The following is a 19,565-nucleotide window of genomic DNA, read 5'->3' as shown; positions in this document are numbered from 1 at the left end:
TGTGAAACTGACTGATAAAACCTAATGACACAATTCACAGTAAAACAAATATATTCCAATGAGCCAGCCAAACAGAAATTGGGGTTTATTTGAGATTTTATTGTTATCTTGCCATAATGACTTGATACTATCATGAGGCATGCACACAGATAAATGTTAATTTTTCCAATGTAATTTTTAGTACAATGCATGTTAAAAGCATTACTCAGTCGTAAGGCTTCCTCAGTCACAGTGGGATTCTTTGTTCATCTTTCTCTCAAGGCTGAAGCCCGACACAGCAGAAGTGGGGATGTTTTCAGTGACTAACCGTGACGCTTATGAGCACAATCCTAGACAAAGTTCTCTTTATGTACAGACATTCTAATACTGCTTATGGCAATGGACACAGTTCTTACAACACAATACATTCACAAATCGACTCAACTGAGTTTCTGTTGGGGTGAAACACACAAGATGAACATAGCACACATAGAAACTACCCTTTCAAGTTTCATACATTGGTTTGATTTTCAAAAGAATAAGCAATGTTAAGTTCAATAGTTTGGAATTAACTGTTATTAAAATGTGTGAGAGACAGTGCTGTCCAATAAATTGTGTTGACATAAGTTTTAAAAAACACTTGCACACTAGTCAGTAACATTTACCTCATGACTTGTTGTCATGACGAGGTGAAACTAATGTAAAATGAAAAAGTTCAAATCGGAAGCGATATGGCGTTTTGTAACATACAACCTCTACTGCTAGCATTGGCTTGATATACAGTACCAGCCAAAAGTTTGCACACACCTACTCATTCAAAAGTTTTTCTTTTTTCTACATTGTAGAATAATAGTAAAAACATCAAAACTATGAAATAACACATGGATTAATGTAGTAACCAAAAAAATTGTTAAACAAATCAAAATATATTTTATATTTGAGATTCGTCAAAGTAGTCACCCTTTGCCTTGACAGCTTTGCACACACTTGGCATTCTCGACCAGCTTCATGAGGTAGTCACTTGGAATGCATTTCAATTAACAGGTTGTGCCTTGTTAAAAGTTCCTTTGTGGAATTTCTTTCCTTCTTAATGCATTTGAGCCAATCAGTTGTATTGTGACAAGGTAGGGGGGTATACAGAAGATAGCCCTATTTGGTAAAAGACCAAGTCCATATTATGGCAAGAACAGCTCCAATAAGCAAAGAGAAACTACAGTCCATCATTACTTTAAGACATGAAGGTCAGTCAATAAGGAACATTTCAAGAAAAATTTGCAGTCGCAAAAACCATCAAGCACTATTATGAAACTGTCTCTCATGAGGACCACCACAGGAAAGGAAGACCCAGTTACCTCTGCTGCAGAGGATATGTTCATTAGAGTTACCAGCCTCAGAAATTGCAGCCCAAATAAATGCTTCACAGAGTTCAAGTAACAGACACATCTCAACCTCACCTGTTCAGAGGAGACTGCATGAATCAGGCCTTCATAGTCGAATTGTTGCAAAGAAACCACTACTAAAGGACACCAATAATAAGAAGAGACTTGCTTGGGACAAGAAACATGAGCAATGGACATTAGACCAGTGGAAATCTGTCCTTTGGTCTGATGGGTTCAAATTTGAGATTTTTGGTTCCAACCGCTGTCTTTGTGAGACACAGAGTAGGTGAACTGATGATCTCCGCATGTGTGGCTCCCACTGTGAAGCATGGAGGAGGTGGTGTGATGGTGCTTTGCTGGTGACACTGTGATTTATTTAGAATTCAAGGCACACTTAACCAGCATGGCTACCACAGTGTTCTGCAGCGATACACCATCTCATCTGTTTTGCGCTTAATGGGACTATCATTTGTTTTTCAACAGGATAATGACCCAACACACCTTCAAGCTGTGTAAGGGCTATTTGACCAAGAAGGAGAGTGATGGAGTGCTGCATCAGATGCCCTGGCCTCCACAATCACCCGACCTCAACCCAATTGAGATGGATTTGGGATGAGTTAGACCGCAGAGTAAAGGAAAAGCAGGCAACAAGTGCTCAGCATATGTGGGAACTCCTTCAAGACTGTTGGAAAAGCATTCTAGGTGAATCTGGTTGAGAGAATGCCAAGAGTGTGCAAAGCTGTCATCAAGGAAAATGGTGGCTACTTTGAAGAATCTAAAATCTAAAATGTATTTTGATTTGTTTAACACTTTTTTGGTTACTACATGACTCCATGTGTTATTTCATAGTTTTGATGTCTTTCTTCACTGTTATTCTACAATGTAGAAAATAATAAAAATAAAGAAAAACCCTTGAATGAGTAGGTGTGTCCAAAATCTTGACTGTTACTGTATATAAACAAAATTATATTACCCAAGTCACTCCCCAATTCCCTTTTATTGTCCATCTAAACTATATTGAGAGCACGATTTCAACCGTCCTTTAGCGGTCAAGGGCTCTCTTCCCTGCTATCAAACCAGCAGGAAAAGTCAATAAATATTTACAAAGCAACCATGACCCTTCCCCATTACTTCCGACGCATTAGCAAAATATGTATTTACATGAAAATTAAATAGAGCAAAGAGAACTAAATGAAACAATATGCAGGTACAATATGACATTGATATGAATATAAAAATATACATTGTGAGGCGTCCCAAAAAAAACAAAAAACAACACAAATAAATAACGTAAACACCTTCTGCCCAGATGACCCTCCTTAGTATTAACATCAGCAAAATATCGTGAGTGTCAGTTGAATGAATGTTAGCTCAGAAAAGATGGAGGAAAAAAATGATAAGTCAGCGACACAACAGTAAGAGAGACAATCCCTGGCTCACTAGCCATCCTCAGACACTCATTAGTCTGCTAATCTTGTCCACCTAGAGCTCTCCAACTGGACTGTAAACAACCACTGCTTACAGCTCCTCTGTGGAGGAAAATGGGATCTGTCCTTGGTTTATATATACATAGGAGTCTCCTGTCCTGTTAAGAGTCTGAACATGGCCGCTGGCATTGTCTTCATGTGAATCTGGTTTAGGAAAAGACAGAAAACAAACATTTAGCTCGGCACTTGCATCTATCGCTTGTTGTTTTATCTTTATTGAAAATAATCAAGCTTAGAGGCACACGCTTACAGCCTAATGATTGTATTGATGAATGCATATTATGCTCATTCCTGCCTCGGCCAGTAATCTAGTTTTGTGAATTCTCATACTATTTGATTGTGGTGTCCTCTGAGCTCCTTTATGAACTCTATCTGTGTATCTGAACGGAACCTCACCTCGCCCACAGAGTTTGAGAGGGCTTGGACAATCTTCTCATGCGCTGTAGCCACCACGCTTTGGCCATTGATCTCAATAATGCGGTGGCCAACCCGGACACCCCCCCGCTCAGCAATACCCCCACGCATCAGGCTGCAGATCTGTGGGTGAAGATGACAAACAGAAGGTGAATATTATCCTTCATGACAGTCACTCACCCCCAGGGGCAACAAGACAGGGGCAGTTCTAAAAGGGGAATTAAGCAATGATGCAACGTTGTTCCATTAAATCTTCTGGAACAGTTGTATTGCTAAAATGTCAAGGATAGTTCATGGGTTTGGTCGTGTGATCCTGATAGGGAGAGGCCAGGGTGGGATTTGAGCTCTGTGAATGACATTCTGAGGTTCATCTGTATGCAGTAGCAAGCTCCTAGCTTCAGCCTCAGTGCAACGATAGCCACAAGAGATAAAACCGCAATTACATCTGGATTTTTTTTTTTTTTTAATTATTGGATTTTAAAGAGATATTATCAGGCTATATAAATATTGCTCTAAAGAGTTGACCATTTGTGTCATAGAAGCAATGTGCCACAGAGGATAACTTGAACACAGCAGAGACTTGAATAAAGTGGTATGAGGAACACACTAAAATACGTGTGTGTGCGGCATGTTTTTTTCCCACCAAAGCTTGTAACGCTCATGATGCAAATCACATACGTACAGACCTATAGGCTAACAACCTGTCATGTCGTTTAAACACGGTATTATTTCCCTCAGAATTGGTTTCTTTAGACTGTACCAGCTGAGAGGAGAAAACAAACATCATTGACGGGGCTGTCTTCTCCTATTCAGTTAACGTCCGCTGAAATCCTCCTGAGGGAATTGAAGTTCCATTGGACAAAGACATTGATCTAGTCCAGAATCTCATCCAAAACATTTTTCAACCAGTCACAGATTGTTATCTCAGCCTGTGTTATTCAACCTACACGTGAGAACACAGTATTCCAAAAACAGACAAAAAGAAGAGTGGTCAAGGCCCTTTGCTGTTGAGTGATGACTTGAATGAAAACATTACTGTACTGTGTTCATGGTTTGACATTGCACACAGGGCTAAACTGTAGTGCCTGATCTGATCGTACTTACAATCCCATTCTGGACGCTGAAGCCCAGCTGGTACTTGAGGTCTGGTCTCTTGATGAGCACGGTGGTGACAGGGGGACAGCTCACAATGTTCAGCTTCACCTGCACCTGGTTCTTCAGGCCCTGATGGACAAACACAGTGGTCAGACAGAGCAGAGGGCGTCCTGAAACCTCCACTGGGTTTAGTCAGTGGATTATTTGATCAAATTGCAGAATTCATGTAGTGTTACACAATAAATGTAATGTCACCATAATAACCACTAATGACTTTCCCTAGAACTCTGTCCCTGTCCATGCACCTTGATGATTCCCTGACAGGTGGCGAGAGGCAGGCCCACCAGGCTGGTGTTGTTGATGGACATGATCTGGTCTCCGATGCTGAGCTTCCCGGATCGGGCGGCCGGCCCACCGTTCATCATGTTGGCCAGGATGACCGTGGGCAGGATGGAGCCCCAGCCAGACTCCACTATGACCACGCCCAGGATCTCTCCCTTATGCTTCTCCAGCTGCAGCTGTGGAGCCAGCCAATAGCGAGCGAGAGAAAGAGAGATAGAGAGTGTGATGAGTGCCTCTTGTCAAAGCGATTGTGGGCAGGAGAAAAATAAATCAGGGAGAAATATAATGGTGTAGTGGGAAGAACAGAAACAACGTGCGGACGAAGGAGGGCCAGATGGGTATAAGACCACTGTCAGCTTCTCTGGTAATTGGCTCAGTCCATGTGCAGTACTTCCACAGAACTAGACTACCTCACCGGTCATCAGAGACTCTTTCATCCTAAGTAAGAGGTCACTGACTGAGCATCCAATAGTCCTCAGAGAAGTAGATTGTACAGTGCATCTGAGGCACCATGATACAGTTACCTCATACAGTTAAATCAGAGTCAAACCTCTTTGCAGTTCTCAGAGTTTGAGAAGTGGATGAGGTCATCGTTGTACATCTCCTGCGTGTTGATGATGTCACTGTACTCCTTCTGACTCAGGTCCTCTGGGTTGATGCCGTTGGCCCTCAGGAACTCCTGGTAAGCCACGCTAAATGACTGTCCAATCGACTGGGCTATGAGCTGGGCCTGGAGAGCCAATGAGAAGAGAGGAAACAAAACAGAATTTACCAATGAGTGTTAGAGTCAAATTGCTGTGGTCTGAGAGGCTTTTTCCCCTCCTAGTAATTATATTTCTATATAATAAAACCAGCTATGCATTTGTCAGAGAAGCAATACACTGACAATACACTGTCATAGTGACAGCAATGGGGAGAATCACATCACAGAGCAACTGGGGGATACAGATCAATATTCATTTATGTGGTATGAATCAACGCAGTGGAGCAACATGGAGTCGCTTCACTGTTGACAAGTACTATATGAGGTCCAATAAACATTGGATTTAAATGTCAAAACCTATTTGCCATGTCTTCATTACTGACAACTAGCTTCTGTCCTGGCATCATTTAATAAAACCATATAAATGGACCAAAACATGTTCGAAAAGCTAAAGTAGTAAGCATCATGAAGCCTGTAGCCTTGGTCAATGATTGCCATTTTATACGAAAAATGAAGCAAAGGTATTGATTGTAAAAAGCGGATCTAAAGAGAAGGAGAGTAATCTAATTGCATATCATATGATATTAGAGGTGGTTCTATCCCAGTTTCCCTATATTTACCTCCTACCTTCCCTCAGGCAGTTTTAGGGAATAATACGTTTTCAAAGGAAGGAAGCTGTGGTTGCCCTGTTAACAAACTGACATCCAACCGCATGCTGGGCTTTGACAGACACACGAAGCACATCCTGGACTGTGGTGTGGGTGAAAATTGGCAGTATTACTGTGACAGACAGCATATCACACATTGGCAACGCATCTACACTGGCCGAGGGACAGGGGGGCAGTTAACCAGTGATTGAAATGTCATGGCGATATAAACAACCTGCTACTTGAGTTGTAGGAATCCCCTACACCTAAACCATGGTACAACCCAGTCAATCCTGCACATAACGAATGAGGACAGTAAAGCCAGTCGTTGCCCTTATCCAGACCGGTAGATCAAGGATCAGGCCTACCAGGCAATAGGTAGACAGTAATAAGACACTGTTGGGAGAGGCATAGTTGAAATATAGAATTGTACCTTCTGAGCTGAGGATAAATGACTCATGTGTTAACATTCAGACTGACTGTCCTTTATATCACACCAGCTAGTTAGGCATAGAGAAATGGCGACTAAGAGGGACAACGGCAATGCAGGGGCAGACACTCGCTGGCAAGGGGAGGAGACAGGCAGAGAGACTGGCCTATCAGAGGTGGATCATCTTTTCTTTTCTTTTTAATGTTATTTAACCTTTATTTAACTAGGCAAGTCAGTTAAGAACACATTCTTATTTAAAACATGTCAGAGGGTGTTCCTGGTGAGCATGTCACTCATAATGTGTTGTTGTGACTAATCTCTGAATCAGTCACAACCCATTACCTCGACATTTAGAAACATGTCCTGTGCCTAACCTTTCACCTGGTCCTGATCCATTCTACCACTTGATATTAGCCTCAAGGGGCAGATCACAGACATTTACACGCATTCACTTACGTCCTCAGACTCAAAGACGTGGCAGATCATCCGGTACTGTTTCTTGGCCTCTGGGGCTCCAGGTGTGGTCTCGATGCAGTCCTGGGAGGCTGTGCGCGGCATGCGGCGCCTCGCCATCAGCACCACGATGTTCCCAATGTCAGCTATGTAGGAGATGGTGCGCAGGGCGTTGTCCATCATAGTTTCCTGTGTACACCACCACAGCAACAAACAACAAACAACTAGTACCTTCCCTCGTAGACGCATACATGTGAACAACAAACAGGGTATCATGACGACCGAACACACCGCAACAGGTATACTAATACACAGAATAAAAATACTAAAATATCTACTGTATTACAGTTGACGCTTAGAGTCAAAGAAACATATGGTGTGCTTTGTAAGCCTCAGGCGAAGTATGACAAGGTGCTTATCTTCACACGAGCGTCTGGTAGCGAGGGAGGAGGAGTGGGAATGCTCAGCTCCGACCTGCACGCTCTTCAGCGAAACATCATTAGTCCGTCAGCAGAATTAATGATCCAATGTGTCTGTGAATGCCGCGCCCAACACCTTCCACCTTTCTCATGGCGAGCAGCCTCAGCAGAGTGGCAGAACTCCATGCATGTCCCCTTAGCCCATATGCTCCGCAGCAGGCCGAGGCGCAGAAATCACACCTCTAATCAACCTGAGGTTCTCCAATGTTCTCATCCCCTCTGGTACACACAGACAGCAGGGGCTGAACCGAGGCGCGGACATTTTTATTTGCGGCACCAAATGTTCTTAGTGTGTATGAAATATGACATTATTCCATCTAGGAAATGGTAGAATTGGTATAGTAAATAAGACAAATCACATGAAAGTGTCATTGTGCTGCAGTTCTGATTTCAACCTCTCACCAACTAACCAACAGAGCCCCATAAAACCGGACTTCTCCCATCTTGATGGTTGTGGGAAGCAGGTAGCCTTGTTCCAGGCAGGGAGTGGAGTGGAGAGACACTGCATTGCAGCACATTACAGTAGGCTGTGCCAGGCAGCCAGCCCACACACTGCTGTTCTGTTCAGTCGGACTGCAACTCAACGACAGGGACACACATTCTGTTCACAGTCAGTCAGCTGGCACTCTAGTCTGTACACCAGAGACGTCACTGTTAACACTGCGGCTGAACCTCTCACATTGGACAACCTTGTTCCCCATTATGTTCCCATAAGACATTAAGGAATGACATCAAAAGTAAAGTGCTACACTGTACCTCATGTATAACTGCATTACTGTTCAAAGCTATGTGTGTGTGTGTGTGTGTGTGTGTGTGTGTGTGTGTGTGTGTGTGTGTGTGTGTGTGTGTGTGTGTGTGTGTGTGTGTGTGTGTGTGTGTGTGTGTGTGTGTGTGTGTGTGTGTGTGTGTGTGTGTCCTAAATAATTTGGCTTTGGAGTCGAGATGATTTCTGACTAAGTATTATTGCAGATGGATTGGATTGGGAATCAAATGGGTTGGTATACAAAGTGTTTAAAACCAGCTTTCATCTTCCTGCTACATCCCACTTTATTGACAGCTGTCCATAGAGGCTTTTCTGCCTTTAACGTTTATTTATTTGTATCCTCACTCAGAGGGAGATCAGATTTTAAAAAAGATTCAATAAATAAAATGATCATCCAAAATCCATCACAAAAGTCACCGAGAGGAGTTGCGTGGCTATGGCCCCACTGCATCAGATTGGTCCTGTCAGGGCTGGAGTCAGGACCTCTACTCACCTGTGTGTCTGCGTTGAGCACTTTGATCCTCAGGGTGGAGATGAAGAGGTCCACCTCTGTCAGTGTCTGTGCGTCTCCCTCTGGACTCTGGACAGAGACAAAAGAGAGACAGGTGTGTCAGAGTCCCCCCTGAGGCAGGAGAGAGCGGCCCGGGTACCCGTTCTGTAAGCACCCTGGCCGGGGGCTGAGGAGAGCTCACCAAGGGCCCACGGTTAACAGGCTGCCCTCTTTAATCTCCTGTTGAGAGCAGTTTTAAAGCTATTTCATAAATTGTGTAATGATGTTATAGGTTGGGCCCCCAGCGAACTCCTGGCATGCTTACAGTAGGTGTTCAGTCAGTGCTGGACTATGGCTACACCCATAGAGAACAGCCATAAAATGTACATTCATATTCCATCTCATAATCTGAATTATAACACATTGATATCTACTAAAGGATTGGGTAGTAGCATTGCCATAGGATGTTGTTGTTGTTTATTGAGTGGTGGTCATGCTCTATATCTATACAACAGGGACTAATAATATAATAATATTAATTTTCATGATAAATGGTCATGTGACTGCACATGCAGGACTGCATGGAATACATGTGGAATTAAAAACAGCCATCTCTGTGACAGACAGGGTCAGTATCCACATCAGAGCAGAGTGGAAGGGATTTGAGGCAGCAGCAGTGAGGGCTGGTCAATATAGTCACAGAGTGACCCGGTTGGCTCTGGGGCTTTACATCAATAGGTCCGACATGATGTTGGTGTGTTGAGAGTTGGCACAGATGAGAGTAGGCGCAACAAGGCAGCTAAGCCATTACAAGCTGCCGAATGTGTGTGAATACCAGTCCCGGGCATGGGGTTTGCATTCACGCTAATCACCACGCACTGCGTGTTCATTAAATCACGTTTGATTTAGGTTCATTAACTAAGTACTGATGTGTGTATAATGAGCAGCAGAATATACAATTTTTTTTAAATATGCAATATATAATAAAGCAATTTATCTGATGATATGTCTAATAGTATTAATTAGAATTTGTAGTAATTCTGTGTAGGCTAGAATATTTCTTTGCATCATCAATATCAATGGATTTCACGTTTGCTGGCTCTGATTTTCAGAGCACAAGCTGCAGGGATGTTCCCAGAGTTCACACAGTCCAGCCTCTCAGTGATGCATGCAGGGTAATCAGATGGAGTGGATTTATGGAGATTCTCATCATAACTCTAGTCACCTCCTCACACTCCACAGCTCAGAGCGTGTCAGGGTGAGACAGATAGAGACAGAGACAGAGACAGACAGACAGACGGAACACACAGACGGAACACACAGACGGAACACACAGACGGAACACACAGATGGAACAGGGAGCCGGAGGGTGAGGGTGGAGTCAAGGTGGCCCCTCTCTCTGTTCTTATCAGATCAGATTGTTTTTACACACCGCCTTTTTCTTGATTTTGGCAGCCTTCTGAACCCTCTGGGAGGAGACGTTGGGACAGAACAGGGTCGTCAGACACGGGACGGGAGGAGCGGCAAAAACAGAGGGCAGGAAGTAAAGAAAGTAAAATAAAGTAAGAGACAATAACTCAACCAAACAGCAGGTGTATCATTGCTCTGAAAAAGGAGAGGAGCGATGGCACAGCTGTGTTCTGCAGAAACAAATTAAAACGGCACTTAAAAGGATCATAATTGCTATTTTCCTTTTGAATACAGCAAATCATAAAGACATGCAAAAATGAGTTGATACCACACCTAAATATCAAAGTAAAAAGGGAACTTGAGCGTAGCATATGCAAATACTCTATCAAAGGGTTTCAGGTTAAAATGTGAAGTCAAGGCAAGACATCCTCAGCATACCTTTCCTGTCCACAACACATTCTTTCAGAAAATGGTGAGGAATTACAGCAGAGCCCAGCATCCTGAGATGACTTGACATGTAATTTAAGGCAACACAATGACTTAGTCCTGTATTGACGTCAGTCACCATCCCCCTAGAGAAATGGGATGTCAAAACTGACAGTTGGTGACTGAGTGGTTTTCAAATGGTCTAAAAACAACATATTGAGAAACCTACTGTAGGGTGGCTGACCAGAAAACACAGACAAACACCAATTCCGTTATTTCAGTTGATTCAGATTCAGTTAAGATTCAGATTCAGTTCATTCAGATTCTGTTAATTCAGTTAAGATTCAGATTCAGTTAATCACACAACTCCTGTGCAACTGACTAGATATCCCCCTTTCCCAACACTGAACCCCACAAAAAGACCTTAACCATGTATGTCAACTGCACAGGACCAGAAGGAGGGTGTGGTGAAGTCCAGACACATGTTTGTGTTTGTGAGCCCTGAGCTGAAACTGGTTCATCTGTTCCAGTCCCATCCATCATCAGTCAGATTGACTCCGTTACTATGGCTGCCTGAGAGAGTTGGTACCACAGCTCTCAGCAAGCCAGCCAGTCAGGAGCAGAGGAAGGGTCAACACTCTCTCTACCGCTTCACCATTTGCTGAGACACAGAGCAGAGGGCATAATCACGCCTCTGTCGGGTCGAGGAAGTTGGATGTTTGCATGCTGCAACTAGTCCGTTTATTTGTGTTTGTATGAACAGTTGAACTTCAACTGTTCTGCCTGCGGCTATTGAACCCTGACCTGTTCACCGGACGTGCTACCTGTCCCAGACCTGCTGTTTTTAACTCTCTAGAGACAGCAGGAGCCGTAGAGATACTCTTAATGATCGGCTATGAAAAGCCAACTGACATTTACTGACTTGCTGCACCCTCAACAACCACTGTGATTATTATTATTTGACCATGCTGGTCATTTATGAACATTTGAACATCTTGGCCATGTTCTGTTATAATCTCCACCCGGCACAGCCAGAAGAGGACTGGCCACCCCTCATAGCCTGGTTCCTCTCTAGGTTTCTTCCTAGGTTCCTGCCTTTCTAGGGAGTTTTTCCTAGCCACCGTGCTTCTACACCGGCATTGCTTGCTGTTTGGGGTTTTAGGCTGGGTTTCTGTACAGCACTTTGAGATATCAGCTGATGTAAGAAGGGCTATATAAATACATTTGATTTGATTTGGAACCAGAGCAGAGAACGGCCTTCGGGAGGTGATGATCCTGGGTTGTTTGTAACACATTTACTCCTCCACCTTCTAATGCAAAGCAGACATCTGAGTCCTCCAGCTACATCTACCGCATCAAATCAAGGCAGGCAGAAAAAGGAGTGGGCGATGAAGCTGAATAAATATTACATCAAAATGATGGGAGCATGCCAAAAAATATCTGCATAAATAAAACATACAAAAAATGTTTTTGTGTGTGTGTGTTTGTGTCTGGCTTACTTTGTTCTCTGTAGCTTCGTACTAAATATTGTGGACAGCAGTGTAATTAATCTGTGTGTGGGTTGTTGTTGGTGTGGCTAAGATCTGAGAACTATAAAATGGTACAGAGGGACCCTGCCCAGTCCCAGTGCTCAGGGTTGGTGTGTGAAGAAATGGTAGCTACCAACACATAAAAGAGCCCAATCCCCTGCGTCCAGAGTGACATATGGCCAATTCATATGTGGAGAGACACATCATCTGTAGTTCCTCCTCAGATGAGGGCAGAGAACAAGTGGCATGCTTCCCGATGGCCTCCTCCACAGCTGAACAGCCAACATAAAGATAATGAGGAAGAAAAAAGATTGGATTTCTTTTCACTGGGATGGATGGAGCCAGATCCCAGCAGCAGTGGAAGGGAGGCAGGGGCCTTCAGACTGCTGCTGGACAGGAGAGTGTGCCACTGTGTCACTGAGCTGTGGGCCAATCTGACCCACTGAGCTAACATATACTCCCATCTCTGCTCTGCAGTGACTGGCAGGCCTTGCCACAGGTGGATGTTCCTAAAAGTAGAGCCTAACCAAGTGCCAGTGGACCACTGTGAGTTAGGTTATAGAATATTCATTATACAGCCCAGCACATGTTTTCATGAGAGGGAGAGGAAATTTGGACAGTTATTTGAACATTTGGTGTATCATCTTGGGTTGTATTTTCTTTGATCCAATAGGTATAGCTCCTAAAGTCATGTATAGTCTCAACAATGGTCTCAATAATACATTGTCGGCACACATGAACTCCTTCAAAAACATACACATTTCATTGCATAGGAATGCATACTGTGCAAATACTATATTTGTGATCATACTGTTATCAGACTGAGGGAAAACGGCCCTTGCATAAATGGCCTTTCAAAAGCTAGACTGCCAAAAGCAATCATAACTCCAGAGCTAGTTGAGAACCAACCAGTAGTGAAGTGATTGGAATGCACAGTGGCGGAGTCTGCTTTGAATATGGCCATCCTCTCTGGCTGCTCCCCATCAGTATTCATAGCAGACGATAAATGTAGAAAAGGGAACGGAAATGGAAAGGGAAACATAACCTCTGTGAGCCAGCAATCCATTACCAACATCATGTGACACATGCTTTACCCCAATCTGACCCAACTGGAGCACTAATGGACTGCTAATTCTGGCAAAATCTCAAACTGCTCTGACTGGGGAGATAAACAGCGTTGACGTCTATGTGGATTTAATAGGCCAATCTGGACCTCACTTGAATTAAAAAGACCAGCACCTTGCACTCACATTTGAAGTCCATTTATAAAACTGTATCTCTGTCTGCCAGATTGCAGACTATCTACAGCAAGAGGTCCCATTTAGAGTACTAATTAAAACGGTTTCCAGAGGTTATGTCAATACTCTGTACCAGCTTTGAAGTCTCCATCCGGTTTTATATATGCCTGAAACATGAACATAACGTTTATTCAAGATATACTAGAATCATATTGATGAATATCTTAAAGGTTGTTTCCTCTATAGGGGCATCATTAAATCCTGACAGTATAAAAATCAAACAGTGGGTTGTAAGCAGAGCTAAAAGGACTGTAAACTAACCCACTGGGGAGGAACATGATTACACAGTACCAGTGTGTCCTACAGTACAGTAGCAATAATCCTACTAGATTGGACACAGTCTCCTGGGGTGTAAACAAACACATCAGACACCCTCACTCTGAATCTTCCAAAACGGTTCCTAGAGTCACAGTGAAAATATACCAGATCTAAACAACATCCATATGAAAAGGAAGGAAGGGAAGCTGTTTGCAGGATTTGAAACGGGTGGTGCAGTGTGTGTGTGTGTGTGTGTGTGTGTGTGTGTGTGTGTGCGTGCGTGCATGTGTGTGTATGTGTATGATGGAAGGCCTGCCTGCTGTCTGTCCGTACCTTGACCCGGCTGACAGCCTCCTGGGCCTGCATCATGCGGATGTTCTTGGACGGGTTCCTCTCAGAGAGCAGCTGGGTGGAGCCCAGGTAGTTAGCAGCAAAGATGATGCCATCAATAAGATCTTCTGGCTCACAGGGCCCCGGAACTGACAGAGAGGGAGAATGGATGGACAGAGAAACGAAGGAGCAGGAGAAGATAAACGCTATTAGATCATATTTATTTTGCAAAACAAAGAAATCTCTGTGTTGTTTTAGTTAAGCTCTGAGTTGAAAGGTCATATATGTACACTACCATAACATCAAATTGATCAGAAATATGGTGTAGACATTGTTAATGCTGTAAATGACTATTGTAGCTGAAAACGGCAGATGTTTAATGGAATATCAACATATGTGTACAGAGGGCCATTATCAGCAACCATCACTTCTGTGTTCCAATGGCATGTTGTGTTAGCTAATCCAAGTTTATAATTTTAAAAGGCTAATTGATCACCCTTTTGCAATTATGTTAGCACAGCTGAAAACTGTTGTTCTGATTAACGAAGCAATAAAACTGGCCTTCTTTAGACTAGTTGAGTATCTGGAGCATCAGCATTTGTGGGTTTGATTATAGGCTCAAAATTGCTAGAAACAAAGACCTTTCTTCTGAAACTCATCAGGCTATTCCTGTTCTGAGAAATTAAAGCTATTCCATGCAAGAAATTGCCAAGAAACTGAAGATCTCGTACAACGTTGTGTTCTATTCTAGAACAATGCTGTGTTCTATTCTAACCAGAATAGAAAGAGGAGTGGGAGGCCCCGGTGCACAATTGAGCAAGAGGACAAGTACATTGGAGTGTCTAGTTTGATAAATAGACGCCTCACAAGTCCTCAACTGGCAGCTTCATTAAATAGTCCCCGCAATACACCAGTCTCAACGTCAACAGTGAAGAGGCGACTCCGGGATGCTGGCCTTCCAGGCAGAGTTGCAAAGAAAAAGCCATATCTCAGACTAGACAATAAAAAGAAAAGATTAAGATGGGCAAAAGAACACAGACAATGGACAGAGGAACTCTGCCTAGAAGGCCAGCATCCCAGAGTCGCCTTTTCACTGTTGACGTTGAGACTGGTGTTTTGCGGGTACTATTTAATGAAGCTGCCAGTTGACCACTTGTGAGGCGTCTTGCTCAGTTGTGCACCGGGGCCCATTTATTATTTCTTTAAATCAGCACAGCATTTTTCAGCTGTGCTAACATAATTGCAAAAGGGTTTTCTAATGATCTATCCTTTTTAAAATGATAAACTTGGATTAGCTAACACAACATGCCATTGGAACACAGGAGTGATGGTTGCTGATAAAGGGCCTCTGTACGCCTATGTAGATATTCCATTAGAAATGTCGTTTCCAGCTACAATGGTCATTTAACAATGTCTACACTATATTTCTGATCAATTTGATGTTATTTTTATGGACAAACAAATGTGCTTTACTTTCATATACAAGGACATTTATAAGTGACCCCAAACTTTTGAACAGTAGTGTATGAGTATTGGCAGCCTTCTGTGCGTACAATTTGAATAAATAAAACACTGCAATTCTGTAGCTGTTGGGTATTATGAAGAGAAACAATCACGGTGGAGGCTTGAGCAGTAAAATGGCCACGGGTGGGCTGGGAGCTGAGAGGCACCAGGGGATTCATGTGCCCGTGTGATACGTAGACGTCAACTCTGTGACAACCACTGAGGGATACAATGCACTGTCATGATACCAGAGAAAGTGAAAGAAAGAAACAGCTCAGCCTCCAGGAAGATGAAGCCTTGCCGTTCGCTGCCCAGTCGTGAGAGGGATTTGGCGAAGAACGCCTTGAAAACTTCTCGAACCAAACATACACAGAGGCCTGGGACTGGCCTGCTTAGATATAGCCCTCCCACATTGACGACAAACTCACTGACACGTCTGACATGATGGCTCTCAGGTAAATTGTCCAAATAAAGATAGTGAAAAATTAATATGATCATTCGTATTTACTTTCTTTCTGTTTGTCTTAATTTTCAAATGCAGACTTGTTGATCTCTCTCTCACTCACTCACTCACTCCATGATCTGTCATTTTGCAACTAGATTTTGAGTGGTTATTAAGGAGCTTGAATTTGAAAGACAAATTTACTATCCTTGGAATGAGCAGATTCCTGCACCCAAAGCGATATAAGCCTCTTACAGGGAATATCTGTTTTTGATGTTGTGAATTTGATTCATTTTTGTCTTGATTTCATCCTCAAAATAAACAGACGTAGAGGTACCTTACCATCAACAAAGCTGGGGAAAGATGCAGCCTTCTTAGTTTCCTGAAAAACATAAAGTCTTGATTGAACTCTCTGAATTAGTCAAGCAGAATGAAATATGCATTCTCATTTCATGAAACTGAAAGGAAAACCGCCTCTCTGCAAAGCCTGCGGCTTCCACAACAAACAACAGACCAACAAACTCCAAAAGCTTCATTCTGTCAAAGAAGACAAAACATTTTTGAACATCAGTTCAAAGTAACCTATGAAATTGATACAAACCCTATTCATCAACAGATGAGGAAGAAAATGGAAGAAGCAATGTGCTATCTAGAACCTGAAAGGGTTCTTCAGCTATCCCCATAGGAGAACCCTTTGAAGAACCCTTTTTGGGTCCAGGTAGAACACTTTTGGGTTCCATGTAGAACCCTTTCCATAGAGAGTTCTGTATGGAACTAAAAATGGTCCTACCTGGAACCAAAATTGGCTCTACCAGGAATGAAAAAGGATTCTCCTATGGCGACAGCCAAACAACCCTGTTGGAATTCGTTTTTTCTAAGAGTGTATAGTACAGATCAAAAGGAAGCACAACTTTATGGCATCGACCTGATTGTAAACAGTGGTCCATGTTAACATGCCGGGTCATGACATGCCTAACTCTTCAGATGTAAAACACTGCTGTATATCAATACTTCTACAGAAAAAGCACTCTGAGTAATGGCCATCACTTAAAAGACATGCCACTCAAATGGAGGGTCCAGGCTGATATATGTGTGGCCGTTCATTACAGTCTGTGAGGAAGGCCCAGGAGCATTATCAAACCACTTAATAACTTAAAGGGAAACAACTTCCTAGTAAAATTATATATATATATATATATATATATACTAGGAAGTTGTTTCCCTTTAAGTTATATATATATATATATGTATATATGTACACGTATGCTATAGTGGCCTCCCACAAATATACACCAGCTGTTGCTTTGCCAATACTTAAATCCTACCGTATCATATTAGATTAGAGGTTGACCGATTAATCGGAATGGCCGATTAATCGGTCATAACAATCTGAATTTTTGGGCACCAATTTGCTTATTAAAAAAGAAAAACAATGTTTATTTTTATATACCTTTATTGAAGTAGGCAAATCAGTTAAGAACACATTCTTATTTTCAATGACGGCCTAGGAACGGTGGGTTAACTGCCTTGTTCAGGGGCAGAACAACAGATTTTCACCTTGTCAGCTCGGGGGATCCAATCTTGCAATTTACAGTTAACTAGTCCAACGCAATAACGACCTGCCTCTCTCTCGTTGCACTGTTACGCGAATGTAGTAAGCCAAGGTAAGTTGCTAGCTAGCATTAAATTTATAAAAAACAATCAATCATAATCACTAGTTAACTACACATGGTTGATGATATTACTAGATATTATCTAGCGTATCCTGCGTTGCATATAATCTGACTGAGCATACAAGTATCTAAGTATCTGACTGAGCGGTGGTAGGCAGAAGCAGGCCCGTAAACATTCATTCAAACAGCACTTTCATGCGTTTTTCCAGCAGCACTTCGTTGTGCATCAAGCATTGCGCTGTTTATGACTTCAAGCCTATCAACTCCCGAGATGAGGCTGGTGTAACCGAAGTGAAATGGCTAGCTAGTTAGCGCGCGCTAATAGCGTTTCAAACGTCAAAACGTCACTTGCTCTGAGCCTTCTAGTAGTTGTTCCCTTTGCTCTGCATGGGTAATGCTGCTTCGATGGTGGCTGTTGTCGTTGTGTTGCTGGTTCGAGCCCAGGGAGGAGCGAGGAGAGGGACGGAAGCTATACTGTTACACTGGCAATACTAAAGTGCCTATAAGAACATCCAATAGTCAAAGGTATATGAAATACAAATGGTATAGAGGGAAATAGTCCTTTAATTCCTATAATAACTACAACCTAAAGCTTCTTACCTGGGAATATTGAAGACTCATGTTAAAAGGAACCACCAGCTTTCATATGTTCTCATGTTCTAAGCAAGGAACTTAAATGTTAGCTTTCTTACATAGCACATACTGCACTTTTACTTTCTTCTCCAACACTTTGTTTTTTGCATTATTTAAACCAAATTGAACATGTTTCATTATTTATTTGAGGCTAAATAGATTTTATTGATGTATTATATTAAGTTAAAATAAGTGTTCATTCAGAATTGTTGTAATTGTCATTATTACAAATACATTTTTTTTGTTTAAATCGGCCGATTAATCGGTATTTGCTTTTTGGTCCTCCAATAATCGGTATCGGCGTTGAAAAATCATAAATCGGTCGACCTCTATACTAGATGACCTTTAAAGTGAAGATGTGCCTTGCTCTGCAGTTTGGCTGTGCTCTCCAGGCTTAGTGGTGGTGTGTGAATGACAGCCTGGCCAGACAAAACCATGTTAGGATGATAAGACTGGGTTGGGCAGAGGAGAGGGTTCCTATGGAGGTTGCGCAGAGCAGAAAGGGCTTTGTCACAGAGCGTCATTTGAACAGTCAGGTCAAGGTTGAGTGATTTTCCCTGATGTAAACACACAGCTTGCTGCTCCCAACCAGTGACTTGACTACAGAGTCAAAAAAAGGGCACAGCCAATTCCCTTCCTTTCAGAGCAATGGAAGTGAGGGATGAGGTTAGCAGCCTTGTATAGAATGTCCCTGAGAGAAATGTCCACAATAATAACAGTGGTGATTTCCTTAAGAAAACTGGACAACCACACTGTGTTACCTGGAGACAGGGACTTAAGTCATTCATGAACACAGTTAATTGATTTTCATAAATCCTCTGGTACTGGCCTTTTAATGATCTCAAAGCCTAAGACCAAGAGGCATGGAGAGGCAGCCTTTAGTTATTATGCCCCCAGCCTCTGGAATAGCCTGCCAGAGAACCCGAAGGGGGCCGAAACTGTGGACATATTTTAAAGAGATTTTAAAACACATTTTTAGCTTTTCTTTTCCTTAGTGTGCTTTTTAGTTGTTCAGTTTGTATAATTAAAAATATATCTTATGTTTGTTGTGTAGTAAATATGTGACTCACCTGTATTCAGTCTTATGTAGCAACATTTGAAAGGTTTTTTTTTACTTTGGTAGAGACTCAGAGCTACAAAAGAGACTCAGAGCTACAAAATTGTATATCATACACTGCATTTGAGGAACAATGGGGAAGTAATTCTGCTGTGAAAGTTGATAAACTTGTAAACTCACTTTTGAGAAAATGGCCTTTGAATGTTTTGGTATCTAGTGAAGAGCTCTTCTTTGTCTACACCCATTCAACATCGTTCACACCCTCTTAAGCTTTAGCCCCACCCATCTCGTTTCCCCCTCGGAGCATTCAGAGCGCTAACATAACGTTAGCTAACGAGCCAGCCA

At 42.5% G+C, this 19,565-nt stretch overlaps 1 protein-coding gene across 4 annotated transcripts in view; it reads right to left on the bottom strand.

The window, feature by feature from the left end:
- Positions 1-78: 78 nt before the first annotated feature.
- Positions 79-19,565, bottom strand: part of apba2b (amyloid beta precursor protein binding family A member 2b) — a 71,895-nt gene continuing 52,408 nt past the window's right edge. For 2 of the 4 annotated variants that reach the window (XM_090238523.1, XM_090238524.1), the window contains exons 4-13: positions 16,200-16,239; positions 13,916-14,061; positions 10,094-10,129; positions 8,665-8,751; positions 6,933-7,118; positions 5,247-5,426; positions 4,660-4,872; positions 4,364-4,483; positions 3,242-3,382; positions 79-2,989 (exon numbers count right to left, since the gene is read on the bottom strand). In XM_090238523.1, the coding sequence (XP_090094649.1) occupies positions 2,918-2,989; positions 3,242-3,382; positions 4,364-4,483; positions 4,660-4,872; positions 5,247-5,426; positions 6,933-7,118; positions 8,665-8,751; positions 10,094-10,129; positions 13,916-14,061; positions 16,200-16,239 (1,221 nt within the window). In that variant the 3' untranslated portion in view covers positions 79-2,917. The remainder of the gene's footprint in view (positions 2,990-3,241; positions 3,383-4,363; positions 4,484-4,659; positions 4,873-5,246; positions 5,427-6,932; positions 7,119-8,664; positions 8,752-10,093; positions 10,130-13,915; positions 14,062-16,199; positions 16,240-19,565) is intronic. The other 2 variants (XM_090238525.1, XM_090238526.1) reach the window with 1 other exon arrangement.

Source organism: Oncorhynchus mykiss, chromosome 6, assembly GCF_057628025.1.
Source record: "Oncorhynchus mykiss isolate SJ-2025 chromosome 6, ASM5762802v1, whole genome shotgun sequence".
Taxonomy (NCBI): domain Eukaryota; kingdom Metazoa; phylum Chordata; class Actinopteri; order Salmoniformes; family Salmonidae; genus Oncorhynchus; species Oncorhynchus mykiss.
The sequence above is the reverse complement of the archived record's forward strand: the minus strand, read 5'-3'. Positions and strand labels throughout refer to the sequence as shown.